A 21,854-nucleotide genomic window follows, 5' to 3' on the forward strand; every position below is an offset into this window, starting at 1 on the left:
GATCTTCTATATAAGAGAATTCTCCTGATTGCCCCGTGAAGGATGGATATGGACAGGGACAAGATGGTGGAGAGGATATTACACCTCACCCTAGAGATCCTCTTCCGGCTTACTGGAGAGGTGAGAGATTCTGATGACGTCACATTACATCATTCTTATCTATGGGAATAACAGATGGACAGAACTGGAGAGGTGAGGACTCTGGAAATGTCTGGAGTGAGATTTATTACTGTGTCTCTCCATAACCAGGATTACACAGTAGTGAAGAAGACCTCTAGTGAGCGGTCAGGCCCCTGTGTCTGAGGGAGGGGGAAGACCCCTGAGACCAATCACGGGGCCTCCACCTCACCCCCCGATACATGAGGACATCAATGACCAGAAGATCCTAGAACTCACCTACAAGATGATTGAGCTGCTGACTGGAGAGGTGACACTGCTGGGAATGCTGGGACATTATACAGTAACGCTATGGAGGGATTGGGGGTGACGGTATCATTGTATGTGTCAGGTTCCTATAAGGTGTCAGGACGTCACCGTCTATTTCTCCATGGAGGAGTGGGAGTATTTAGAAGGACACAAAGATCTGTACAAGGACGTCATGATGGAGGTTCCCCAGCCCCTCACATCACCAGGTAATAGACAGGACTAAATACACACAGCCTATAATTATCTGTATCTAAGGAATGAATTCAGTCCCTGTATGTATCTCCTCCAGTCCTATCCAGTAAGAGGACAACACCAGAGAGATGTCCCCGTCCTCTTCTCCCACAGGACTGTAAACAAGAAGACCCCGATGTTCCTCAGGATCATCAGGTAGATGGAGAGAAGGTGCCATGAAATCTCCTATGATGTGTAGACGGCTGTGAAGGTCTTGTGCTCAGTCTTGTTTTATCCTCTAGTATTATATGATTTATACTTGTGTAATGAGAGCGGTGGAGATGGCAGGATTAGAGCTGATCATAGATGGGACTTCTCCATCTGTCTGTGACTTTTACAATATTTGTTTCAGGGGGAAGATCTGCCCCATATTAATACTACAGAGACATATGTGAGGGGTGATGAGCGGAGTAAAGAGGAGATTCCTACAGATAACCGCCCAGGTGAGTAGTGACCACTAAATGCAGAGAAGTCACAGATTCTTCTCAATCACCGGCTGTGGCTGCTTTATCAGGGTTGTAGTCCGGCCATAGAAAATGTTCATCTTTCTGCTGCTAGACCACCACATGCGCCTCCACACAATACTGTCCCCATTATTTTGGGCATTGGACGCCCTTATGTTGGAGTGAGATCTGTATCAGGCAGATCTTACAGGTAGGATCCATCCTATGCTCTGAAATTAGAAGACGCTGCCCAGATCTCTAATCTGTAAAGCCAAATGACAGCGTACGTAGAATGTGCAGACAACTCAGAAAATCATGGGAAGCAAAATCTAATCTGTATGATGGACCCCTAAGAGAAAGCGGAGGGTAATGATGCTGGTGACGTCCTAGATTCTTAGTTTGGTGCCGTGTTCACCAGGTGAATAAAGATTGATTGCTCTCAGTGGGAGAAACAGAATAATAATCTTGTAGTTGATGAAGAGACCTCAGTAGTCTGGAAAGCTTGCTCTGTAACATCATTTATTTTATTTTTGTTCTCCATTAATAAGTATAATTACTACAAGATTCTTATTGTTTCTCCCACTGAGAGCAATGACTCCATCTTCCTAAAATCTCGGCATCTTAATGATGGATCTTCCTTCTCTCCCTTCTGATGAATGTGCTGATAGGGGCGTTTATATCCAAAGTTGGGCACAGGGTAACTGTAACATATGAGGGAGGTTAGAATTACCCCACAGTGGGTACATGGAGGCCGGGCAGCCCACCCACATGATTTCCAAAATGTAATTAGAGAAAAAAGGAAAGTAATTAACACACAAAGTTCTGATATTTTTACCTTCAAGATCCTTAAATATATTTTTTCAGTCTAGAATTCTACAAATGCCCATTATATAAGAACTTGTACTGGAATTGTCCATTGTGGAGTCCGAGAGGCAGAAAGTAAATGTCTAATATTTCTTCAAGAAACTTATCTGACAGAAAATATTGGCCCCTACAATAGTTTGGATTGCCGAGAGCCCCCGAGCCACATACTGTAATTACTCCAGATGTGTCACCTCTAGTTACTAAATCACTGACGGTGAAGGCTGTCGGGGGGAGGGCGGTCATTTTATTAGATGTGTTATTGTCTATAGTCACAGTTTTCCCTATAGTAGTTAGTACAAAGCCGCTCTTATTTCGTGGCTTTCCACTGCAGCCAGTTTTCTGCTCCTATCCAGGCCCCATTTCTCCAATCTGACATCTGTCACTTTACATGATAACACCTTTCTAATGCTGAATCTGATCCCAGTGTTTCTGAGATTTGTTTCTGTGGCATATTCTACTTTATCTTAGCTGTAATGTTGGGTTGATTTGTCTTGTATTTATTTAAAAAAAAACCCTGAAATTCTCCAAAAATGTAAAAGAATTAGAAGTGATCAAACATTGCATTTGGAGTCTCTTAAAACAAATAGTGAAACCACAACATATAGTCAGTAAATAGCATTTACTGTATTCACTAGAGCCTCTGATGGTGAGGATAGATTTGTGCTAGACAGAAGGCTTGCAAGCGGGTGTCCACTGACTGCAAGTAGATCAGGATCCGGTCTTGTTCCCATTGATGAGTATCTCTTGTTCCATACCTGCGAGCTGAGGACTTCTGGAGCCAGTGGGATCCATGGCTTGGGAAAACTGTTATGTTTTGGGGTGCTAACAGGAGTGGGTCCACTGAGCCACAGCACTGTTTACACCAGGAGAGGGCATAGCTCAGCGGCTAGCTCGGCTTCACTAGAGCCTTTGATGGTGTGGATAAGCTTGTGCTAGAAGGTAGATGTCAGGTTCTACTCCAGGGAGTCCCGGTACTGCCACAGCTGGCCCCAGGGGTCTGGGATAGGATACTGACAGTCACTGCAGGTCCGGCAGGCACAGCTGGTATAGATAGATGAAGCAGGTTCACCAGGCACACAGCATAAGACTCAACAAACGGAACGGACCTGACAACTAGAAATATGTCTCTAATTTCTAGACTATGTTGCACAGGCACCTCCATTAAAGAGAGGATGACTTAAATACCTAGTACCTAGCCATAGGCTGAGAGGCACTTTTAGGTTAGGGCATGCTGGCCCTTTAAGAATAGCCATGCCCTAAGCGCGCTCCCAGGAGACCTGCATGGCATGTGCAGGCCCTGAGAGATAGTGGCATCGACCGAGGAAACTGAAGCCACCGGTGGGCGGCCAGGAGGTTATATGTACCGGTGTCTCCACCGGGGAAAGAGGACAGGACCGTGCAGAAACGCCAGTTACAGCCTTACAGTACCCCCTCTTGTGGTCCCCCCCCCCTCTTCCAGGCCTGAAAGAAATCTTTTCAGGAGTTGGGACCTTGACTCTGGGATGGGACGGAAGGAAGGAGGATCCAGGCATCTCTTATCTGCATGTCTTTTCATCTTGATGGAGGACTGCTCCAGGGAGGCCTTGTTCTCCACCTAGACTTCGGAGAACCCCTTGACAAGAACATCGGAGGTGATAACCACAGGGAGAGTGTTTTTTGGGCTGCTGTCTGTTACGGGGGACTGTCTGATAATAAAACCCAAAGGAATGTCAGACAGTCAGGGTCCACCGTGCAAAGACTCTGCTGCAGACTATGGCAGAGGATAAGGGGTATATAAGTGTGCCACTGTAAATAGTAATAGCACAAGTGCAGAGTGCAATACCTCTGTTAAGCTCACAGAGGAATATAATTAGAAAATAAAGCAATTCCTCCCTTACTTGGAGGGTGTGTTGTATGGTCTCTGTTAATGGTCACAGAGACAAAAGCAGTGAGTGTGAAATGGCACCTACCTAGGTCCGTTCCTCTAGCGGTGCCAGGAGACGGACAGCAGCGTAGGCCGCACAAAGCTCCTACCTGCGTTCGCTCTACTAGTGTGCGAGGACACGAACCACTAGATATGGCACCTGCCTAGGTCCGCTCCACTAGTGGTGCAAAAGAGACGGACAGCAGCATAAGCCGCACAAAGCTCCTACCCCTGTTTGCTCCCCTAGTGTGCGAGGATACGAACAACTGCCAGACGCAGTATAAGGAACGTTACCGTAGTGGCAACGTCCACCTACGAGTAGAATCACAAGGCCCAGCCGGACCATGTGCCTCAGGCACCTGCCTATGTCCACTCCACTAAGAGGTAAGGATACGGACCGCAGCCGAAGCTGTAAGGTATAAGAACGCTACCCTGCCGGTAGCGCTCACCTAGCATAGACAGAGAGATGCCTAGAGGGACGTGCACAGAGCGTCTACTCTCATGAATGAACCAAGAGGACTGAGCGCCGGGCGGCGTGCGTCAGGGTCTTATATAGACTCTGTGCCTCATCCAAGATGGAGTACACCAGAGCCAATCCGCTGCCAGAATGACAGAAATGACGTCACGCTGGCCTATCACCGAGCAAAGCGTCACAAGCACATGACCAGCGACCAATCGGCATAGAAGGTGTCAGAGACATGTGACCACGTGTCACAGGCACATGACCAGCGGCCAATCGGCATAGAAGGTGTCAGAGACATGTGACCTCGTGTCAGCGATGATGTCACCCGCACATGTGCAATGGCTCCAAGATAGGACTTAGTCTCCAGCGCTTGCACATGTGCAGTAGCAAGAAATCCGAACATAGTCTCCAGTGCCACAGCAACTGTGATGTGAAGCCCCACAGGTGTTGTGTCGGTGCATTACCTTCAGGGACTCCACTCGGCTGGATCTTGTCACCGGTAGGAAGTCTTCTATTTGTCGTGACGCCACTCTCAGTATTGCGGTCAGTGGGGACCGCCACTGCAGGTTGAGGGACGCCTGGGGCTGATGGTGAGTGCAGTTAGTTGGAATAGCCTCCTGAGAGTGAGGCAAGCCCCAGGGCCCTGTGTAGGTGCGTAGTACCACAAGGCGCAGAATAACTCCACACACGCAGGATGTCTTTCAGGGGTTTTACTCACTTCAGGTGGCAGGGTGAGTAACCCGGGCGTAGCTGGGATGAACCAGGCTGGAACCAGGTATCCTTCAGGCTGACTTCTGATGGTGACTACCAACTCGCCTTCCTTAGCCCTTGGTGGTTTGGGGTAACCCCGACTTTTAGTCCCTATGGGGGTCACCCAGGGAAGTTGCTGAAGCCTCTCTCCCCTTCGTTTGCCGTTTGCTTGTTGCCTGGGCCAGATCACTCCAGCTGCTTGCCTCCTGTGAACTGTGGGCCCTAACTGTGGCTACGTGGCTGCGGCTTTTAGGTGTTGTGGTGTGGGCTTTGAGGGCCCCACACCGGCAGGTTTAGCAGGGAAAGGTGGATCTATCCCCGCTCCGGGATCTGCCGCCCGTTTGGGCCTGGTACTCCCTAGCAGTCTCCTTACTTCCCACTCCGTGCTCTCTCTCTAGCTGAGATGGGTTTCGGGTAGCACTCCTAGTTGACCGTTCTCCCCCGTCGGTAGCCACTGCGCGGACGCTGTCAGACTACAGCAGCCCAGGGGAAGGGGTCAGCTCTCCTCGGAGCTCCCTGGACTCTGCTCTGAACCGGCTCACATCTGGGACCTTCACTGCTGCTCCTGTCAGAGCTTCACTTTCCTGCTCCTCACTCCTCCACACTCTGCTGCAGACTCTTTACTCCTCCTTCTCTTTTCCCTTTTGTGCCTGCCTACGCCACCTAGCAACCAGACTCTCTTACCACACCCCTTGAGAGGAGATGGAGGCTTTTGGCCCCCTCCACTATTCCAGTGGAGGTGAAGGCTTTTCCCCCTCCTGGGATCCCCAGGGGTCCTCTCATAGGTACATGTGTGAGACCTGATCACTATGCGCCTGTGTAGTCACACCTCGGTCAGCCTTCTGGATTACCTGTATTGTACTGTCCCCAGCATGGGTGCAGTACTCAGTGGTGCCTGACCAGGTCAGGGGCGCCACAGTAACAGTACTTCCCCCTCAAGGGCCCCCCTCCCGGCGACGCAGGTAATCGGCAACTAAGTCGGGAGCATGGACAGCCACCTCAGGCTCCCAAGAGCGATGTTCCGGGCCGTAGCCCTCCCAATCTATCAAGAAGAACCTGCGGCCTCTAACCATCTTAGAAACAACTATGGCTCGTACCTCATAGCTAGAGCGAGAGGAATCAGAGGCAGGAGAGTGCACTTGACGAGCGTGAGGTAAAATAGCCGGCTTTAGCAGTGAAACATGGAATTTGTCATGGATCCTAAGATGGACGGGTAACTTCTATTGGTAGACTACAGGATTTACCTGTCTAAGAACCTCATAAGGACCCAGGAAGCGAGGAGCAAATTTGACAGAGCTCACTCTAAGTTTCACGTGTTTTGCAGAGAGCCACACAAAGTCCCCTGGAGAAAAGACAGGAGCCGGGCGACGAAACCGATCGGACACCGTCTTCATACGGTCCTTAGCTGCTTGGATCGACTCTTGAGTCCAATCCCAAACCTCTCTGGCATTAGTTGCCCAGTCGGCCACACGAGGAGGAGGTGCAGCAGCGGGAAACAGTACCGGTACCCTAGCGTGTTGCCCATTATTGAGTACGAATGGTGTCTGCCCAGTGGCCTCAGCCAGCGAATTGTTAAGGGCAAATTCTGCCCAGAGTAGGAGGGAGGACCAGTTATCATGGTTCTCAGCAACAAAGTGTCGAAGGTATATAATCATGGATTGATTATGGATGGTATGCCGAAGAGAGATTCAACTCAATTTGCAGAAGGCTACAAAGATCTCGCCAGAAACGGGAAGCAAATTGCGGGCCTCTATCACAAATGATACGATCTGGCATCCCGTGAAGCCTAAAGACATGCTTGAGGAATAGTTTGGCTAGTACCCTGGAAGATGGGATTCTCGATAACGGTACGAGATGAACCATCCGGGAGAAATGGTCCGTAATGACCCACACAAATCTATGTCCCTGTGAACACGGAAGATCACCCACAAAGTCCATGCCTACTACCTCCCATGGTCTATCTGGCACTGGTAAAAGATGCAAGAGCCCAGCCGGTCTCTGCCGTAATGGACGGTTGCGAGCACACGAGTAGCAGGAACCGACATATCTCTTGACGTGGCTGGCTAAGTGTGGCCACCAATACCACCTCTCGAGTAACTCTCGTTTCCGTCTAATACCAAAATGCCCACCCACCTTTGAGGTGTGGACCCACGACAGTATATCATTCTGTCGATCCGGCGGAACAAAGGTCTTGCCCAGTGGGATTTGGTCTAATGTCACAGGGGAGAGCGTATGAAAAACCCTGGAGGGACGGATAAGACGAGGTTCGTCAATCTCTTCCTGGGTAGAAACCATAGAGCGAGACAGGGCGTCTGCCTTGTTATTCTTACTCCCAGACAGATAGTTGATGGAGAAGTGAAAGCGGGAGAAAAACAAGGACCAGCGGGCTTGGCGAGGATTCAGACGCTGAGCGGTTTGTAAGTACGTCAGATTCTTATGGTCTATATAGACCTGGAAAGGATGTTTCGCTCCTTCTAGCAAGTGACGCCACTCCTCCAAGGCTAATCTCAGGGCGAGCAGTTCCCTATCCCCAATGGTATAGTTTCTCTCTGCCGGTGAAAAGGTTTTAGCAAAGAAGAAACACGGCCTTTTTCTACCTACACCGTTCTTTTGATACAAGACCGCACTAGCACCCACTGAAGAGGCATCAACCTCCAAGAGGAAGGGCTTATTCTCATCGGGTCTTTGAAGAACGGGAGCAGTTGAAAAGTGTCTTTTTACTGCCTCAAAAGCCTGGGATGTCTCAGTAGACCAGACGTTTGGATTAGCACCTTTCTTAGTGAAGGCCACCAAAGGGGCCACCAAAGTGGAGAAATGGGGTATGAACTGCCGGTAATAATTTATGAATCCTAAGAAGCGTTGCACCGCCTTCAAGGAATGAGGTTCGGAACATTCCAGGACAGCAGAGAGCTTCGCAGGATCCATAGCCAGACCCTCTTGTGAGATAATGTAACCCAAAAAAGGCAAGGATGACTGCTCGAATACACACTTTTCGAGTTTAGCAAACAATGAGTGCTCCCTTAAACGGGAAAGGACACGAACGACATCCTGACGATAAGTCTCCAGATCAGGAGAAAAAATCAGGATGTCGTCCAGATACACCACGACGGAGGATAACCGTAAATCCCTGAACACATCGTTTACGAAGTCCAGAAATACTGCGGGTGGATTACATAAACCAAAAGGCATGACGAGGTATTCATAGTGACCGTCTCGGGTGTTAAAAGCAGTCTTCCATTCATCACCCTCTCGAATTCGTACCAAGTTATACGCACCCCGCAGATCCAACTTCGTAAAAACCTGAGCTCCCCTCAGTCTGTCAAAGAGCTCCGAAATTAAAGGTAACGGGTATTTGTTCTTTATTGTGATTGCGTTGAGACCCCTGTAATCTATGCAGGGACGCAAATCACCCTCTTTCTTCCGAACAAAGAAAAACCCAGCTCCCGCGGGAGAGACAGAATTACGAATGAACCCCTTCTCTAAACTCTCTCTTATATAGGTTGACATGGCCTCCGACTCAGGTATTGACAGGGGGTAAACCCTGCCCTTAGGTGGAACCGAACCTGGGATAAGGTCTATGGCGCAGTCATACGGCCTATGGGGTGGAAGAACCTCAGCACCCTGTTTGGAGAACACGTCAGCGAAATCCAAATAGGGTGTAGGTATGGGAGAGAGATCAGTTGATGCAACCGCAACGACCTTAGGTGGTAAGGGAAGACATCGGGACTGACATTTCGAACCCCAACTAATAATGCTGTCGGACTCCCAGTCAATTAGAGGAGCATGGGTCCGAAGCTATGGGAGACCCAGAAGAACGTCGTCTATACCCTCAGGCAAAACAAAAAAAGAAATCTCCTCTATGTGACCCTGAGACAGGGAAAGGCGCAAGGGAACTGTCCTCAATGTAATGGAGGCAGACAACATAGTCCCATTAACAACACGGACAGGAATAGGCGCCTCTAACATAATACAGGGAATATTGTGTCTCTTTACAAATCCTGAGGACACAAAAGTCCCGTCAGCTCCGGAATCCACAAAAGCCATAATAGGCCATATATTCTCAGAGAATGAGAGCTGACCTGGGATACTACACTTAGAGGTGCAGAAGACGTCTCTAGTAACCCCCCTCTAATGGTTACTAGGCCTGGGAGTTTCCCTGACGGCTAGGACACTTGTTGGCATAGTGCCCAGCCTGATGACATACGTAACATATAGGAGGACCAGACCTGCGTAGTCTGGAGGACGTATGACCTAACTCCATAGGAGTGGGAGATGTCTCAGATGCTGAGGAAGATGGTAGTGGTCCCTCAACAACTGGAATAGCCCGATGCTTAGGGCGTGAGGAAGAGACCTCGAGTCTACGTTCCTTATGGCGTACCTCGATCCTTGTTGCTACAGTGATTAAGTCCTCCAGAGAAGCAGGGACCTCACGAGTAGCAAGGGCATCCTTGACATAGCCTGCCAACCCTCTCCAGAAGATAGGAATCAACACCTTTTCTGGCCAATCTAGTTCTGCCACCAGAGTTCTAAAAGCAATGGTATAAGAACTAGTGGATAACGAACCCTGAGATAGATCTAACAGTCTCAGGGCTGCATCATGGGTAACCTGCGGACCCATGAATACCGCTTTAAGAGCTTCAAGAAAGTCTTGATGTCTCAGAGTAACCACATCAGAGCGCTCCCATAGGGGAGTCGCCCATTCTAAGGCTTTGTCCTGAAGTAAGGATATGATAAAGCCTACTCTGGACCTCTCCGTAGAGAAGCGAGAAGAGTTGACCTCTAGGTGTATCTGACACTGACTAATGAAACCACGACATTATCTGGCATCGCCAGAATACCTGTTTGGCAGAGCAAGTCGAGGATCATGTGCAGATATCACCATGGTCTGAGGTTTATCCTCAAAAGTCTTGAGCCGCGACTCAAGTACTTGTATGTAACGGTGTAACTGCTGATATTCTGCCATAACTGCCAGACCCTTGGCTCAGTCCTAATGTTACGGGGGGCTGTCTGATAATAAAACCCAAAGGAATGTCAGACAGTCAGGGTCCACCGTGCAAAGACTCTGCTGCAGACTATGGCAGAGGATAAGGGGTATATAAGTGTGCCACTGTAAATAGTAATAGCACAAGTGCAGAGTGCAATACCTCTGTTAAGCTCACAGAGGAATATAATTAGAAAATAAAGCAATTCCTCCCTTACTTGGAGGGTGTGTTGTATGGTCTCTGTTAATGGTCACAGAGACAAAAGCAGTGAGTGTGAAATGGCACCTACCTAGGTCCGTTCCTCTAGCGGTGCCAGGAGACAGACAGATGCGTAAGCCGCACAAAGCTCCTACCTGCGTTCGCTCCACTAGTGTGCGAGGACACGAACCACTAGATATGGCACCCACCTGCCTAGGTCCGCTCCACTAGTGGGGCAAAAGAGACTGACAGCAGCATAAGCCGCACAAAGCTCCTACCTCTGTTCGCTCCCCTAGTGTGCGAGGATACGAACAACTGCCAGACGCAGTATAAGGAACGTTACCCTAGCGGCAACGTCCACCTACGAGTAGAATCACAAGGCCCAGCCGGACCATGTGCCTCAGGCACCTGCCTATGTCCGCTCCACTAAGAGGTAAGGATACAGACCACAGCCGAAGCTGTAAGGTATAAGAACGCTACCCTGCCGGTAGCGCTCACCTAGCATAGACAGAGAGATGCCTAGAGGGACGTTCACAGAGCGTCTACTCTCATGCATGAACCAAGAGGACTGAGCGCCGGGCGGCGTGCGTCAGGGTCTTTTATAGACTCTGTGCCTCATCCAAGATGGAGGACACCAGAGCCAATCCGCTGCCAGAATGACAGCAATGACGTCACGCTGGCCTATCACCGAGCAAAGCGTCACAAGCACATGACCAGCGACCAATCGGCATAGAAGGTGTCAGAGACATGTGACCTCGTGTCAGCGATGATGTCACCCGCACATGTGCAATGACTCCAAGATAGGACTTAGTCTCCAGCGCTTGCACATGTGCAGTAGCAAGAAATCCGAACATAGTCTCCAGTGCCACAGCAACCGTAACACTGTCCATATACAATGAGGAATGGAGAGTTCGCGGAAGACTCACATGATTATTATAGGAGAACTCAGCCCTTGGTAGAAGCTTGACCAAATCGCTGTGGTGATCATTGACAAAATGCTACAGGAAATTTGTTGGAACTGAGATGTGACTTGGACGCCTCTATTGGACACAATGTGGAAAGTAAGGCTGTGTAGGCAGAAGATGTAAAGGTGTACTGGATGAAGTGCTCGGCGAGCACAGAAGCAGAAGGAGGACTGGACAACGGAGTGAAGTGGGCCATTTTAAAGAACCTGTCTACTGGTAACCAGATGACGGAGAAACCAGAGGACACCGGCGGGTTGTTGATGATGTTCCTAGATATGTGTTGCCAAGGAGTGGACGACACAGGTAGAGGTAGTAGTCGCTCAGCCAGAAGCTTCTTAGGGGTCTTATAGCGGGCACCTGAGGTACAGGCTGAGGCAAATTCTACGACATCTTTACCCAGGATTGACCACCAGCAGTGCCGCGAGATAAGCAGAGTTATCTTCTTCTGACTAGAGTAACAGGCCAGCGTAGGAAAGTGACCCCACTGCAACACACGCTTCCTGTCCACCTCCGGCACAAATCTTTTTCTGGATGGTACCCAACACATGCTTACTGGAACTACTTTGATCATCTTCAAGGGCTCAATAATGTGTTAATGCTCTTCTTCCTGGTTGGCTGACAGAAAAGACCTGGAGAGTGAATCTGCCTTGACGTTCTTTTTGGCCGGCTGAAAATGTAGAACAAAGGTTAAAACAGGTGAAGAACAGCAAGCATCAGGCTTGGCGCGGATTCAATGAAGAAAAAACAAGATAGCCAGCACTAAATGTGCACTACTGCACTAAGAATTCCAACCTGTACTTATTATTAAAATGTAAGATTTTTGGCAAAAAATTGCAATTTCTTGAGCTACCCCGCAATGTCACGGCAAATCTCTTTGCGGCAGTCCTACTCTTAATTATTTTTATTTAAAATGTGCCATATGGCCTCACATATGAAAAGGTAGAACTGTTCTTAGCAGCACTTACCTGGTGCTTTTCAATCCCGTACCCATGACTGAATAAGTGCTGCTATAAACAGTTCTACTTTTTCATATATGAGGCCGTATGGCACATTTTAAATACAAAATATTTTAGAGTAGGACTCCCCCAAAGAGATTTGCCGTGACGTGGCGGGATAGCTCAAGAAATTGCAATTTTTTTGCCAAAAATCTCAAATTTATAGTGGTACAGTTTGGAACTTTTAGTGCAGTGCACATCTTATATTACATGCCAGTTTGAGTTTAGCTGGCTTTCTTTTTTTTGGCGCGGATTCAGCCTCTGAGTCGACTTTAGGTAGGCCAAGTTTTTGTGGTTAGAGTAGATGACAACGGGGAGCACTGCTCCTGCCAGTAGGTATCTGTCACCCTAGGTATGGGGAAATACCAGGCAAATGATGAAAAGGGAGTGGTGGAAGGAGGGGAACCCTGTCTCTAGGGAAGGGAAAGATGGTGACTCCTGATAAAACCTTCTGCTAACCCCTGGCTCACCTAAAGTTCCTAGATAGGTTCAACACACAAGGATATCTAGACCCTGAAATGAACCCTAGAAAGTGACTGGATGGAATGAGCACTAGTCAACCCCACTAAGTGCTAAAGAACATAGAGCAAAAACAAACAGGGGAATACAAACAGACAACTTATCTCCAGGGTGACTTTGGGAGAAGTACAGCAACAGGCTGGACAGCATAGGAGTAACTCTATCGCCGGCAACAAACCAAGCTGTAATGCAGGTATATAAGGAAACAGGGAGTGGGGATAAGGATTAGAAGCTGAATTGCCAAGGTGTCCGCAGGATCCCAAAGGGGAAACAATTAACCCTGACAGAGAAGATACATGGAACTCAGTTCACACCAGAGAGGAAAGAATGAGATATCAAGGAGCAACTTGCGCAGCAAAACATAGCGACCTTCTGCAGATGGGCACCAAACGGTTGTCTGTCAACCGTGACCGTATCGCAACACCTGCAGAGCTTTCTTAATCGAAAACAATTCTTGGTTGTCAATTGACTAGGTGCGCACAGGAGCAGAGAAAGCCTTGGAGAAGAAGCATCAGGTTACCCTCTTACCAGAAGCCAACTTATGCATGAGGATCACACCTGCTCCAGAGGACAAAGCATCCTTTTCCTAAAAGAACAGTCTGTTAATCTCCAGCCTATGCAGCATCGGAGCTGATGAGAATGCCTACTTGAGGGTGATAAATGCTTCAGAAATCCACATCTTAGGATGCGCCCCCTTGCAAGTCAGGGCCGTGATGGGGAGAATCCAGGAGAAGAATTGCAGAGTGAATTGGCAGTAATAATTGGTGAAATCCAGGAACCACTGTATAGCGTAAACTCCATCAGGATGAAGCCACACTTCAGAACCGTTGACACCTTCTCCAGATCATCTTAAAACTGGTGTCCGAGATTATGTAGCCCAGGAAGAGAATGATATGCATTCAAAAAGTTACTTCTCAAATTTGGCATATAAAGAATTCTCCATCGAGCTATGTAGAACCTGGCCAACATTCCTCCTGTGTGTTGGTGTTGTCACATTGGGAGAGAATACAAGAATGTCATTCAGATACACCACTGTGCATGAGTAAAGCAAATCTCAGAAGATATGGTTTACAAATTCCTGGAAAACCACCGGAGCATTGCTGTACTTGAATGGCATCACCCAATACTCATAGTGACTGTCATGGGTATTAAAGGCAGTCTTACTTTGTCTCACGACCATATACGACAAGGTTGTATGCACTACAGAGGTCAATCTTGGAGAAGATCCTGGAACCTTGGAGACAGTCGAACAATTTCGGTATAAACAAGAGCGATGCTTATTCATTACCTTGATTTGGTTTAGACCTCTATAATCGATAAAGGGGTGCAGGGAACCATTCTTTTTCTTAACAAAGAAGAACCCGGCTCTGGACGATAAGGAGGACTTCTGGATAAATTCTTTTGCCAGATTCTCCTTGATTTACTGTTTGAATTTCCGCCTGGGACAAGGTAGACACAGTCGCGGGGAGGTGAGAAACCAGAAAGTATGTTGATAGGGCAATCAAATGACCTGTGTGGATGTAGAGTCTCAGCCTCCTTCTTGTTAAAGACGTCAGGTAAGCCCAGCAGGTGGATGACGGACCCAGAAGATTTGAGGGCATCACTGGTCGTCAGGCAGGATTGACTGAAATGAGACATTTTCCCTGACAGGGCTAACCCTATCTGAGCACCTCTCCAGCTCTCCGTTTCAAGACACTCGTTAATCTGAAGTCACAGCTGACCAAGTAGCATTGAGTGCGACAGCCCTGCAAATTTATAGACGGCGATCTTACTTAAATGCAACATTCCCACCCAGAGCTCAGCTTGCTTGGTGACGAAGAGAATAGCCTCCGACAGATGTTTTCCATCCACTGATGAAACTGCTATGGGAGCTTGAAGTCATTGGATTGGAATCTGTTACTGATCCACAATGGCCTGTTTTATGAAGTTTCTGGCAGAACCAGAGTCCAGAGAGGCCAACTTAGTAAATTGGGTGCTGCCACAGGTTGCAAACACAGATATGGATAAGGACAAAGAGGACTTGCTCTCACCTAGGGTAGCCTCTACTATGGACCCTAGGCTTGGAAGTTTCCCAGCTTCAAAGGACAAAAATATTTGTGACTGTGTTGCAACGGTTCACCGGACAAGGCTTTGCCAGGTTAACACTATCTACTATCTACCTCCGTGCACTTAGAGGAAGTAGCACGAACCACGGATGACAACATGATGGGTCTCTGGTTAGGAGCCAGGGGCACTGATCTCTCACGGTTTGCCTCTCTGGAGCGTTCTTGGAACCTGAGATCGATGTGGATAGCAAGAGATACCAAGTCGTCCAGGGAAGATGGTACAAAACAGTTGACCAGTTCAACCTTGATTCTTCCAAACAGACCCTCCCAGAATAAAGCCACCAGTGGCTCATTAAGCCTAGTTTGGAGGACAAGGTGCAGAAACGAATTGCATAGTGGCCTATGGTGAAAATTCCATGGCAAAGTCTAAGGAGTAAATATGCTCTTGAGGAAACTCGATCCGGTTCTTCGATTATCTTGCAGAACGCCCCCTGGAAGGTTTGGAGGTCCAAGACAACAATCACTATTCTCTACTATAATGGATTGATCTACACAAGGGACTCACCAGTCATGTCTGACATCATAAAGGCCACTTTGGATTGGTCTAAAATAAATAAAAGTTCAAAGTGCATGGAGCACTGATTTATGAATCTCCTTTCATTGCTTGGGGTCACCGTCACACTGCTGAGGAGCAGACAGATGAGGACCGAAGCTTGGAGCTGTATCTGCTGCCGGTTGTGGCAACTACAGTCTGGACAGGATCGAGTGGAAACTTTTCTATGAAGGCTTGCAAGCAGATGTAGATCAGGATCCAGTCTTGTTGTTCCCTTTGACGAAAAATCTCTTGCTGCAAGATGAGGAGTTCTGGAACCATCAGGATCTATAGCCTGGGCAAGCTTTTATTCTTGCAGGTGCGAGCGGGAGTGGGCCCACTGAGACGCTGCACCGTCTCAGCCTGGAGGGGCATGCCTAAGCAGCTACCTCAGCTTCATTACAGCCTTTGATGGTGAGGATAGGCTTGTGCTGAAAGGTAGATGCCAGGTTCTACTCCAGAGTCCAGATACTGCAATAGCTGGCCCCAGGGGTCAAGGATTGGATACTGACAGTGACTGATGTAGTCGGGTGCGGATTTGATGGCTGGCGTAAGCAGGTGCAGTGGATACAGCTGATACAACAGGTGCAACAGATGTGGCAGGTACAGCTGGTATAGATAGATGCAGCAGGTACAGTAGGCATAGCTGGTATGGATAGATGCAACAGGTTTCTCGGACACAGCAGATACTAGGATACAGACACATTTTCACACTGTGATGGGATCCTTCTCCCATATCACATAATCAACAGAGCGAGAGATGGATGAACAATCCAAAATTCCTTTATTCCATGCAATCCAGAAGGTTCATAAAAATAATCCACCATGCAGAGGGTAAAAATAGTAAAGAAACACGAACATAGTCTGGTAAGCGATAAATGTCCAGGTCTCTCTGGGGAGCCATTGCTACTGCTCCAGAGGATGACTCGTCCTGCTTCTCTTAAAGTTCTCAAATAGACTGCCCAGTTCTTCAGGTATGCAGAGAGTTTAGGTCAGACCTGGGCAAGGGGCGGCCCGCGGGCCACATCCGGCCCGCCTACTGTCTGTGACCGGCCCGCCCATTAGATCAGAGATGGAGACGTGGTTGCTGCTTTTCCTGCCAGGCAGGAACTTTTCAAATGACACACGTGCGCTGTACTGACGACATCAGGGCGCGCGTGTGTCACAGAAAACGCTGCCGGACAGGGAACAGAGGACAGATTCCTGCGTTCCGCTGCTACACTGTGCGGAGCTTCAGGATCGGTCCTCTGTTCCCTGCGGCAGCTTTCTCTGTGACACACGCGCGCCCTGAGGTCGACAGTACAGCGCGTGTGTGTCATTTGAAAAGTTCCCGCCCCGCAGGAGAAGCGGCACCAGCCGGTGCCTGGACAGAGACGCAGCGGCGGGGGCCCGTACAAAAACAACAGCGGCGCAGCCAGGGCCCATACCAGGAAAGAAGCAGCTCAGCGGGGGACCCGTATGGAGATGCCTGAGGAGGGCGAGGTGAGTGGTCACTAATAACCGGAGGGGGAGGGGAATGGGAAGGGGGGGGGGTAACTGGTGTAATATTTGGGTGTAGTGATGTAGTATATGGGAATGTAATGATGTAGTTTTACAGGCGCAGTATATTGTGCTGTAATGCATTACAGGGGCAGTATATAGTGCTGTAATGCATTACAGGGGCAGTATATAGTGCTGTGATGCATTACAGGGGCAGTATATAGTGCTGTAATGCATTACAGGGACAGTATACAGTGCTGTAATGTATTACAGGTGCAGTATATAGTGCTGTAATGCATTACAGGGGCAGTATATAGTGCTGTAATGCATTACAGGGGAAGTATATAGTGCTGTAATGTATTACAGGTGCAGTATATAGTGCTGTAATGTATTACAGGGGCAGTATATAGTGCTGTAATGTATTACAGGGGCAGTATATAGTGCTGTAGTGTATTACAGGGGCAGTATATAGTGCTGTAGTGTATTACAGGGGCAGTATATAGTGCTGTAGTGTATTACAGGGGCAGTATATAGTGCTGTAGTGTATTACAGGGGCAGTATATAGTGCTGTAATGTATTACAGGTGCAGTATATAGTGCTGTAGTGTATTACAGGTGCAGTATATAGTGCTGTAGTGTATTACAGGGGCAGTATATAGTGCTGTAGTGTATTACAGGTGCAGTATAGTATATAGTGCTGTAATGCATTACAGGTGCAGTATATAGTGCTGTAGTGTATTATAGGGGCAGTATATAGTGCTGTAGTGTATTACAGGTGCAGTATATAGTGATGTAATGTATTACAGGGGCAGTATATAGTGCTGTAATGTATTACAGGTGTAGTATATAGTGCTGTAATGTATTACAGGGGCAGTATATAGTGCTGTAATGTATTACAGGGGCAGTATATAGTGCTGTAATGTATTACAGGTGTAGTATATAGTGCTGTAATGTATTACAGGTGCATTATATAGTGATGCAGTGTGTGTGTGTGTGTGTGTGTGTGTGTGTGTGTGTGTGTGTGTGTGTATATATATATATATATATATATATATATATATATATATATATATATATATATATATATATATATATATATATATATATATATATATATATATATATATATATATAAATGTACATAGAGTATTGGGTAGAATTTAGTCAAGTATATCAGTCCGGCCCTCTAAAAGGATCCCAAGTTCTCATGCGGCCCCATGAGAAATTTAATTGCCCACCCCTGGTTTAGGTGGATACCAGGCCCCTCTCCCCCAGACCTAGGGACAGGAACACTACAGGGGGTGATTGCCTACAGACAATACAATGTACACACAAGCAATACAGAGAATGGACAGTGAACCACGCCTAAAATACAAACCTACACAACATGATATACAACCCCCCATATTCTACCATCACACAGACACACACAGCATAAGACTCAGCAAATGGAACAGGAACTGATAACTAGCAACACTTCTCTATGGCTAGACCATGTTGCCCAGATGCCTTAAATACCTAGTGCCTCTTAGCCACAAGTTGAGAGGCACTTCCGTATTTGGGTACGCCGACGTTTAAGTATAGGTGCACAGATGCCTTAAGCACACTCTCAAGAGACCAACATGGCTTGCGTAAGTCGTGAAAGACGGCGGCAGGGACCGGGGCAATGGAAGCCACCATTGGGTGGCCAGGACAGTAAGTATGTGGGGACACCGGTAACAACATTACAAGCTATTTTATGAATTATATCCTTAAATTTGTATATATTATTAAAAATAATTTTTATTCTTGGCAGATGACTGTACCAGGAGATTTGAGGCACAACTGTCCTCTTCAATCTTTAAATCAGATGATCTTGATATCACAGAGGATATAACTGAATTGAATGCTTCTATTCCAGATATATCATCATCCCTTCACAGCAAAGATCTATCATCTGATTATTTTAAAGAAGTCCAATCTTCTGATTTATCACAGACTATTAAGAAAAATAAAAGTCACGAAAGAGGCATTAAAAATCAAAGTGCTCTTACAGCAAAGAAGCCGTTCTCAACTTCAGAATATGAAAAAATTCACATAGGGGAGAAAAGATTTTCTTCAGAGTCTGATATGTTTCAAAAAACTCACACAGGTGAGAAGCCATATTCATGTTCAGAATGTCGGAAATGTTTTAACAAAAAATCAGCTCTTGTTAGACACCAAAGAACTCACACAGGGGAGAAGCCTTTTTCATGTTCAGAATGTGAGAAATCTTTTTCAAATAAATCATGTCTTGCTAAACATCAGAGAACTCACACAGGAGAGAAGCCATATTCATGTTCAGCATGTGGGAAATGTTTTACAGATAAATCAAATCTTGCTAAACACAAAAGAATTCACACAGGGGAGAAGCCTTTTTCATGTTCAGAATGCAGGAAATCTTTTTCAAATAAATCAAGTCTTGCTAATCATCACAGAACTCACATAGGGGAGAAGCCTTTTTCATGTTCAGAATGTGGGAGATATTTTGTATCTAAATCAAGTCTTGTTATACATCAGAGAATTCACACAGGGGAGAAGCCATTCTCATGTTCAGAATGTGGGAAATCTTTTTCAAATCAATCATGTCTCGCTAAACATCAGAGAACTCACACAGGGGTGAAGCCATATTCATGTTCCAAATGTGTGAAATGTTTTAACCAAAAATCACAGCTTGTTAGACACCAGAGAACTCACACAAAGGAGAAGCCTTTTTCATGTTCAGATTGTGGGAGATATTTTGTATGTAAATCACATCTTGTTAGACATCAGAGACCTCACACAGGGGAGAAGCCTTTTTCATGTTCAGAATGCCGGAAATCTTTTTCAAATAAATCATGTCTTGCTAAACATTACAGAACTCACACAGGGGAGAAGCCTTTTTCATGTTCAGAGTGTGGGAAATGTTTTACAGATAAATCAAATCTTGCTAAACACCAAAGAATTCACACAAGGGAGAAACTGATGTGTTAAGAATGAGGGAAATATTTTACACACAAATGCATCATTTTAAACATCACAAAACTCACAAGGGTAGGAGCCGTTATCATACCTAAAAGGTGAGAAATATTTTACTTGAAAATTATAATTTGTTGAACAAAAAGAAAAATTCACATCATGAGAAACTATATACAGTCCTGCTCATCAAGATTGGCACCCATGAACTATATAATGTGGAATATCTCCTACAAAAAAAATGAATCAAGTGAAACAGCTTTTTTTGTATAGAGCACTTGTGTTAAATACAAAAGAGCAAATGATAAACAACAATTTAAAAGAAAGAATGGGAAGGAAATAATCATAAAACCTAAAGCTTGCTGTGGCACTGGTATTGGCACTCTTTACATTAAATTAGTATGGAAACTCATTTTGACTCCCCTGTGGTAAATCACAAATGAGAATCACCTGTCATAAATTGTCGGTGCCCGTGTGACATGAATCAGCCAATGAATGATTATTTCAGTGTTTTAAAAAGCCATGTTAGGCCCTGTTCCTTTGTCACAATGGTGAGGAAAAAGAAGCTGTCTGAGAACATCAGAACTGCTATTATTAGAAAACACAAGATTTCCAAAGTGTATAAGGCCATCTCCAAAGACCATGGTATCCCAGTTTCAACAGTGTGCAGTGTTATTATGACGTTTATGAAGCATGGGCCCACCAAGAGCCTCCCTGGAGGTGAAGAAAAGAGGAAAAATTACAAGAGCTATCTTCGACGGTTGGTGGAAAAAACATCAAACATCCAGAGACCTGAAGGCTAACTTAGAACAGTCTGGGATGATGGTTTTATCAAGTGCCATATGAATCACACTAAACCAAGCAGAGCTTTATGGGCAAAGTCCAAGGAAGAAACCATTGCTGAAGGAAAAACATAAAAAGGAATGACTGATCCATGCCAAAAAGTAAATTGACAAACTACACTCCTTATGGGAAAATCTTCTGTGGACAGATGATATAAAAATACACCTTTTTGGTATTGCAAATCAAAAGTTTGTTTGCAGATGGCACAATAAAGCTATTAAGGAAAATAATACCCTACCAACCGCTAAGCATGGTGGAGGATCAATAATGATGTGGGGTTTCTTAGCTGCATCTGGTACTGGAGGCCTTGACCTTATTGCAAAAATCATGAAATGAGAAAATTATCAAGAGATTTTTGAGCAAAATGTCCTACCCAGTGTAAGAAAACTTGTACACAGCAGTGGTTTAAAAAGAAAATATGAACTATTTTAAAATGGCCAGCAATGACTCCTGACCTCAATCCCATTGAAAATCTTTGGGGTGAGCTGAAATCTGCCATTGGGAAAAAGAACCCTGCAAACATTCAAGAGTTTGACCAAAATACAGAGGAAGAGTGGGAGAAAATACCAGAGGAGAACTGCAAGAAGCTTATAGATGGCTACAAGAAACGTTTGGAGGCTCATCAATACCAAGGGGTGCGCAACCAAGTATTAATTACAAAAAAGGAGGGGAGCCAGCACTGCTTCTGAGTGGCATACATCAATGAGAAAGTAAAAAGTGTAATATTCACGAATTCATTCCTACTGTAACCATTCAATGAGATTTTTTGCAAATGATTGATCAATGAATTGAGCCCCCCTGCCCCGTCACGGCAAATCTCTATATAGGGGGGTCCCTACACTATATGTATAATTTATATACGTACCATAAGGTCTCGTGTAATGCGCAGGACCATATAAGATATATATATGGTTCTGCGCATTACACGAGACCTTATGGTATGTATATAAATATATATAAATATAAATAGCAGTCCCCCTCAATTTTGATACCCAGTCAAGATAAAGCCTCACAGCTGGGGGCTGGTATTCTTAGGCTGGGGAGACTCACATTATTGGGATTGTCCGATTCAAAAAATATCAGCCAGCAGTCTCCCGGAATTGCCGCATCCATTAGATGCAACAGTCCTGGGACTTTACCCGGCTAATCCTGATTGCCCTGGTGCAGTGGCAATCAGGGTAATA

General features: G+C 46.3%; 1 protein-coding gene across 1 annotated transcript; it reads left to right on the forward strand.

Annotated features, from left to right (window-relative positions):
- The first annotated feature begins 735 nt into the window (after positions 1 to 735).
- LOC142258949 (uncharacterized) lies at positions 736 to 21,524 on the forward strand. The gene is made up of 3 exons (XM_075331501.1): positions 736 to 813; positions 1,010 to 1,100; positions 18,650 to 21,524. Exon 3 carries the CDS (start codon positions 18,964 to 18,966, stop codon positions 19,843 to 19,845), a length of 882 nt encoding a protein of 293 aa, XP_075187616.1. The 5' UTR covers positions 736 to 813; positions 1,010 to 1,100; positions 18,650 to 18,963; the 3' UTR covers positions 19,846 to 21,524.
- Positions 21,525 to 21,854: the final 330 nt, after the last annotated feature.

Source organism: Anomaloglossus baeobatrachus, assembly GCF_048569485.1.
Source record: "Anomaloglossus baeobatrachus isolate aAnoBae1 chromosome 5 unlocalized genomic scaffold, aAnoBae1.hap1 SUPER_5_unloc_2, whole genome shotgun sequence".
Classification (NCBI taxonomy): Eukaryota; Metazoa; Chordata; class Amphibia; order Anura; family Aromobatidae; genus Anomaloglossus; species Anomaloglossus baeobatrachus.

Excerpts from the sequence above, each read along its gene's own strand:
- LOC142258949 (XM_075331501.1), top strand. The coding sequence starts at position 18,964 with ATGTTTCAAAAAACTCACACAGGTGAGAAGCCATATTCATGTTCAGAA.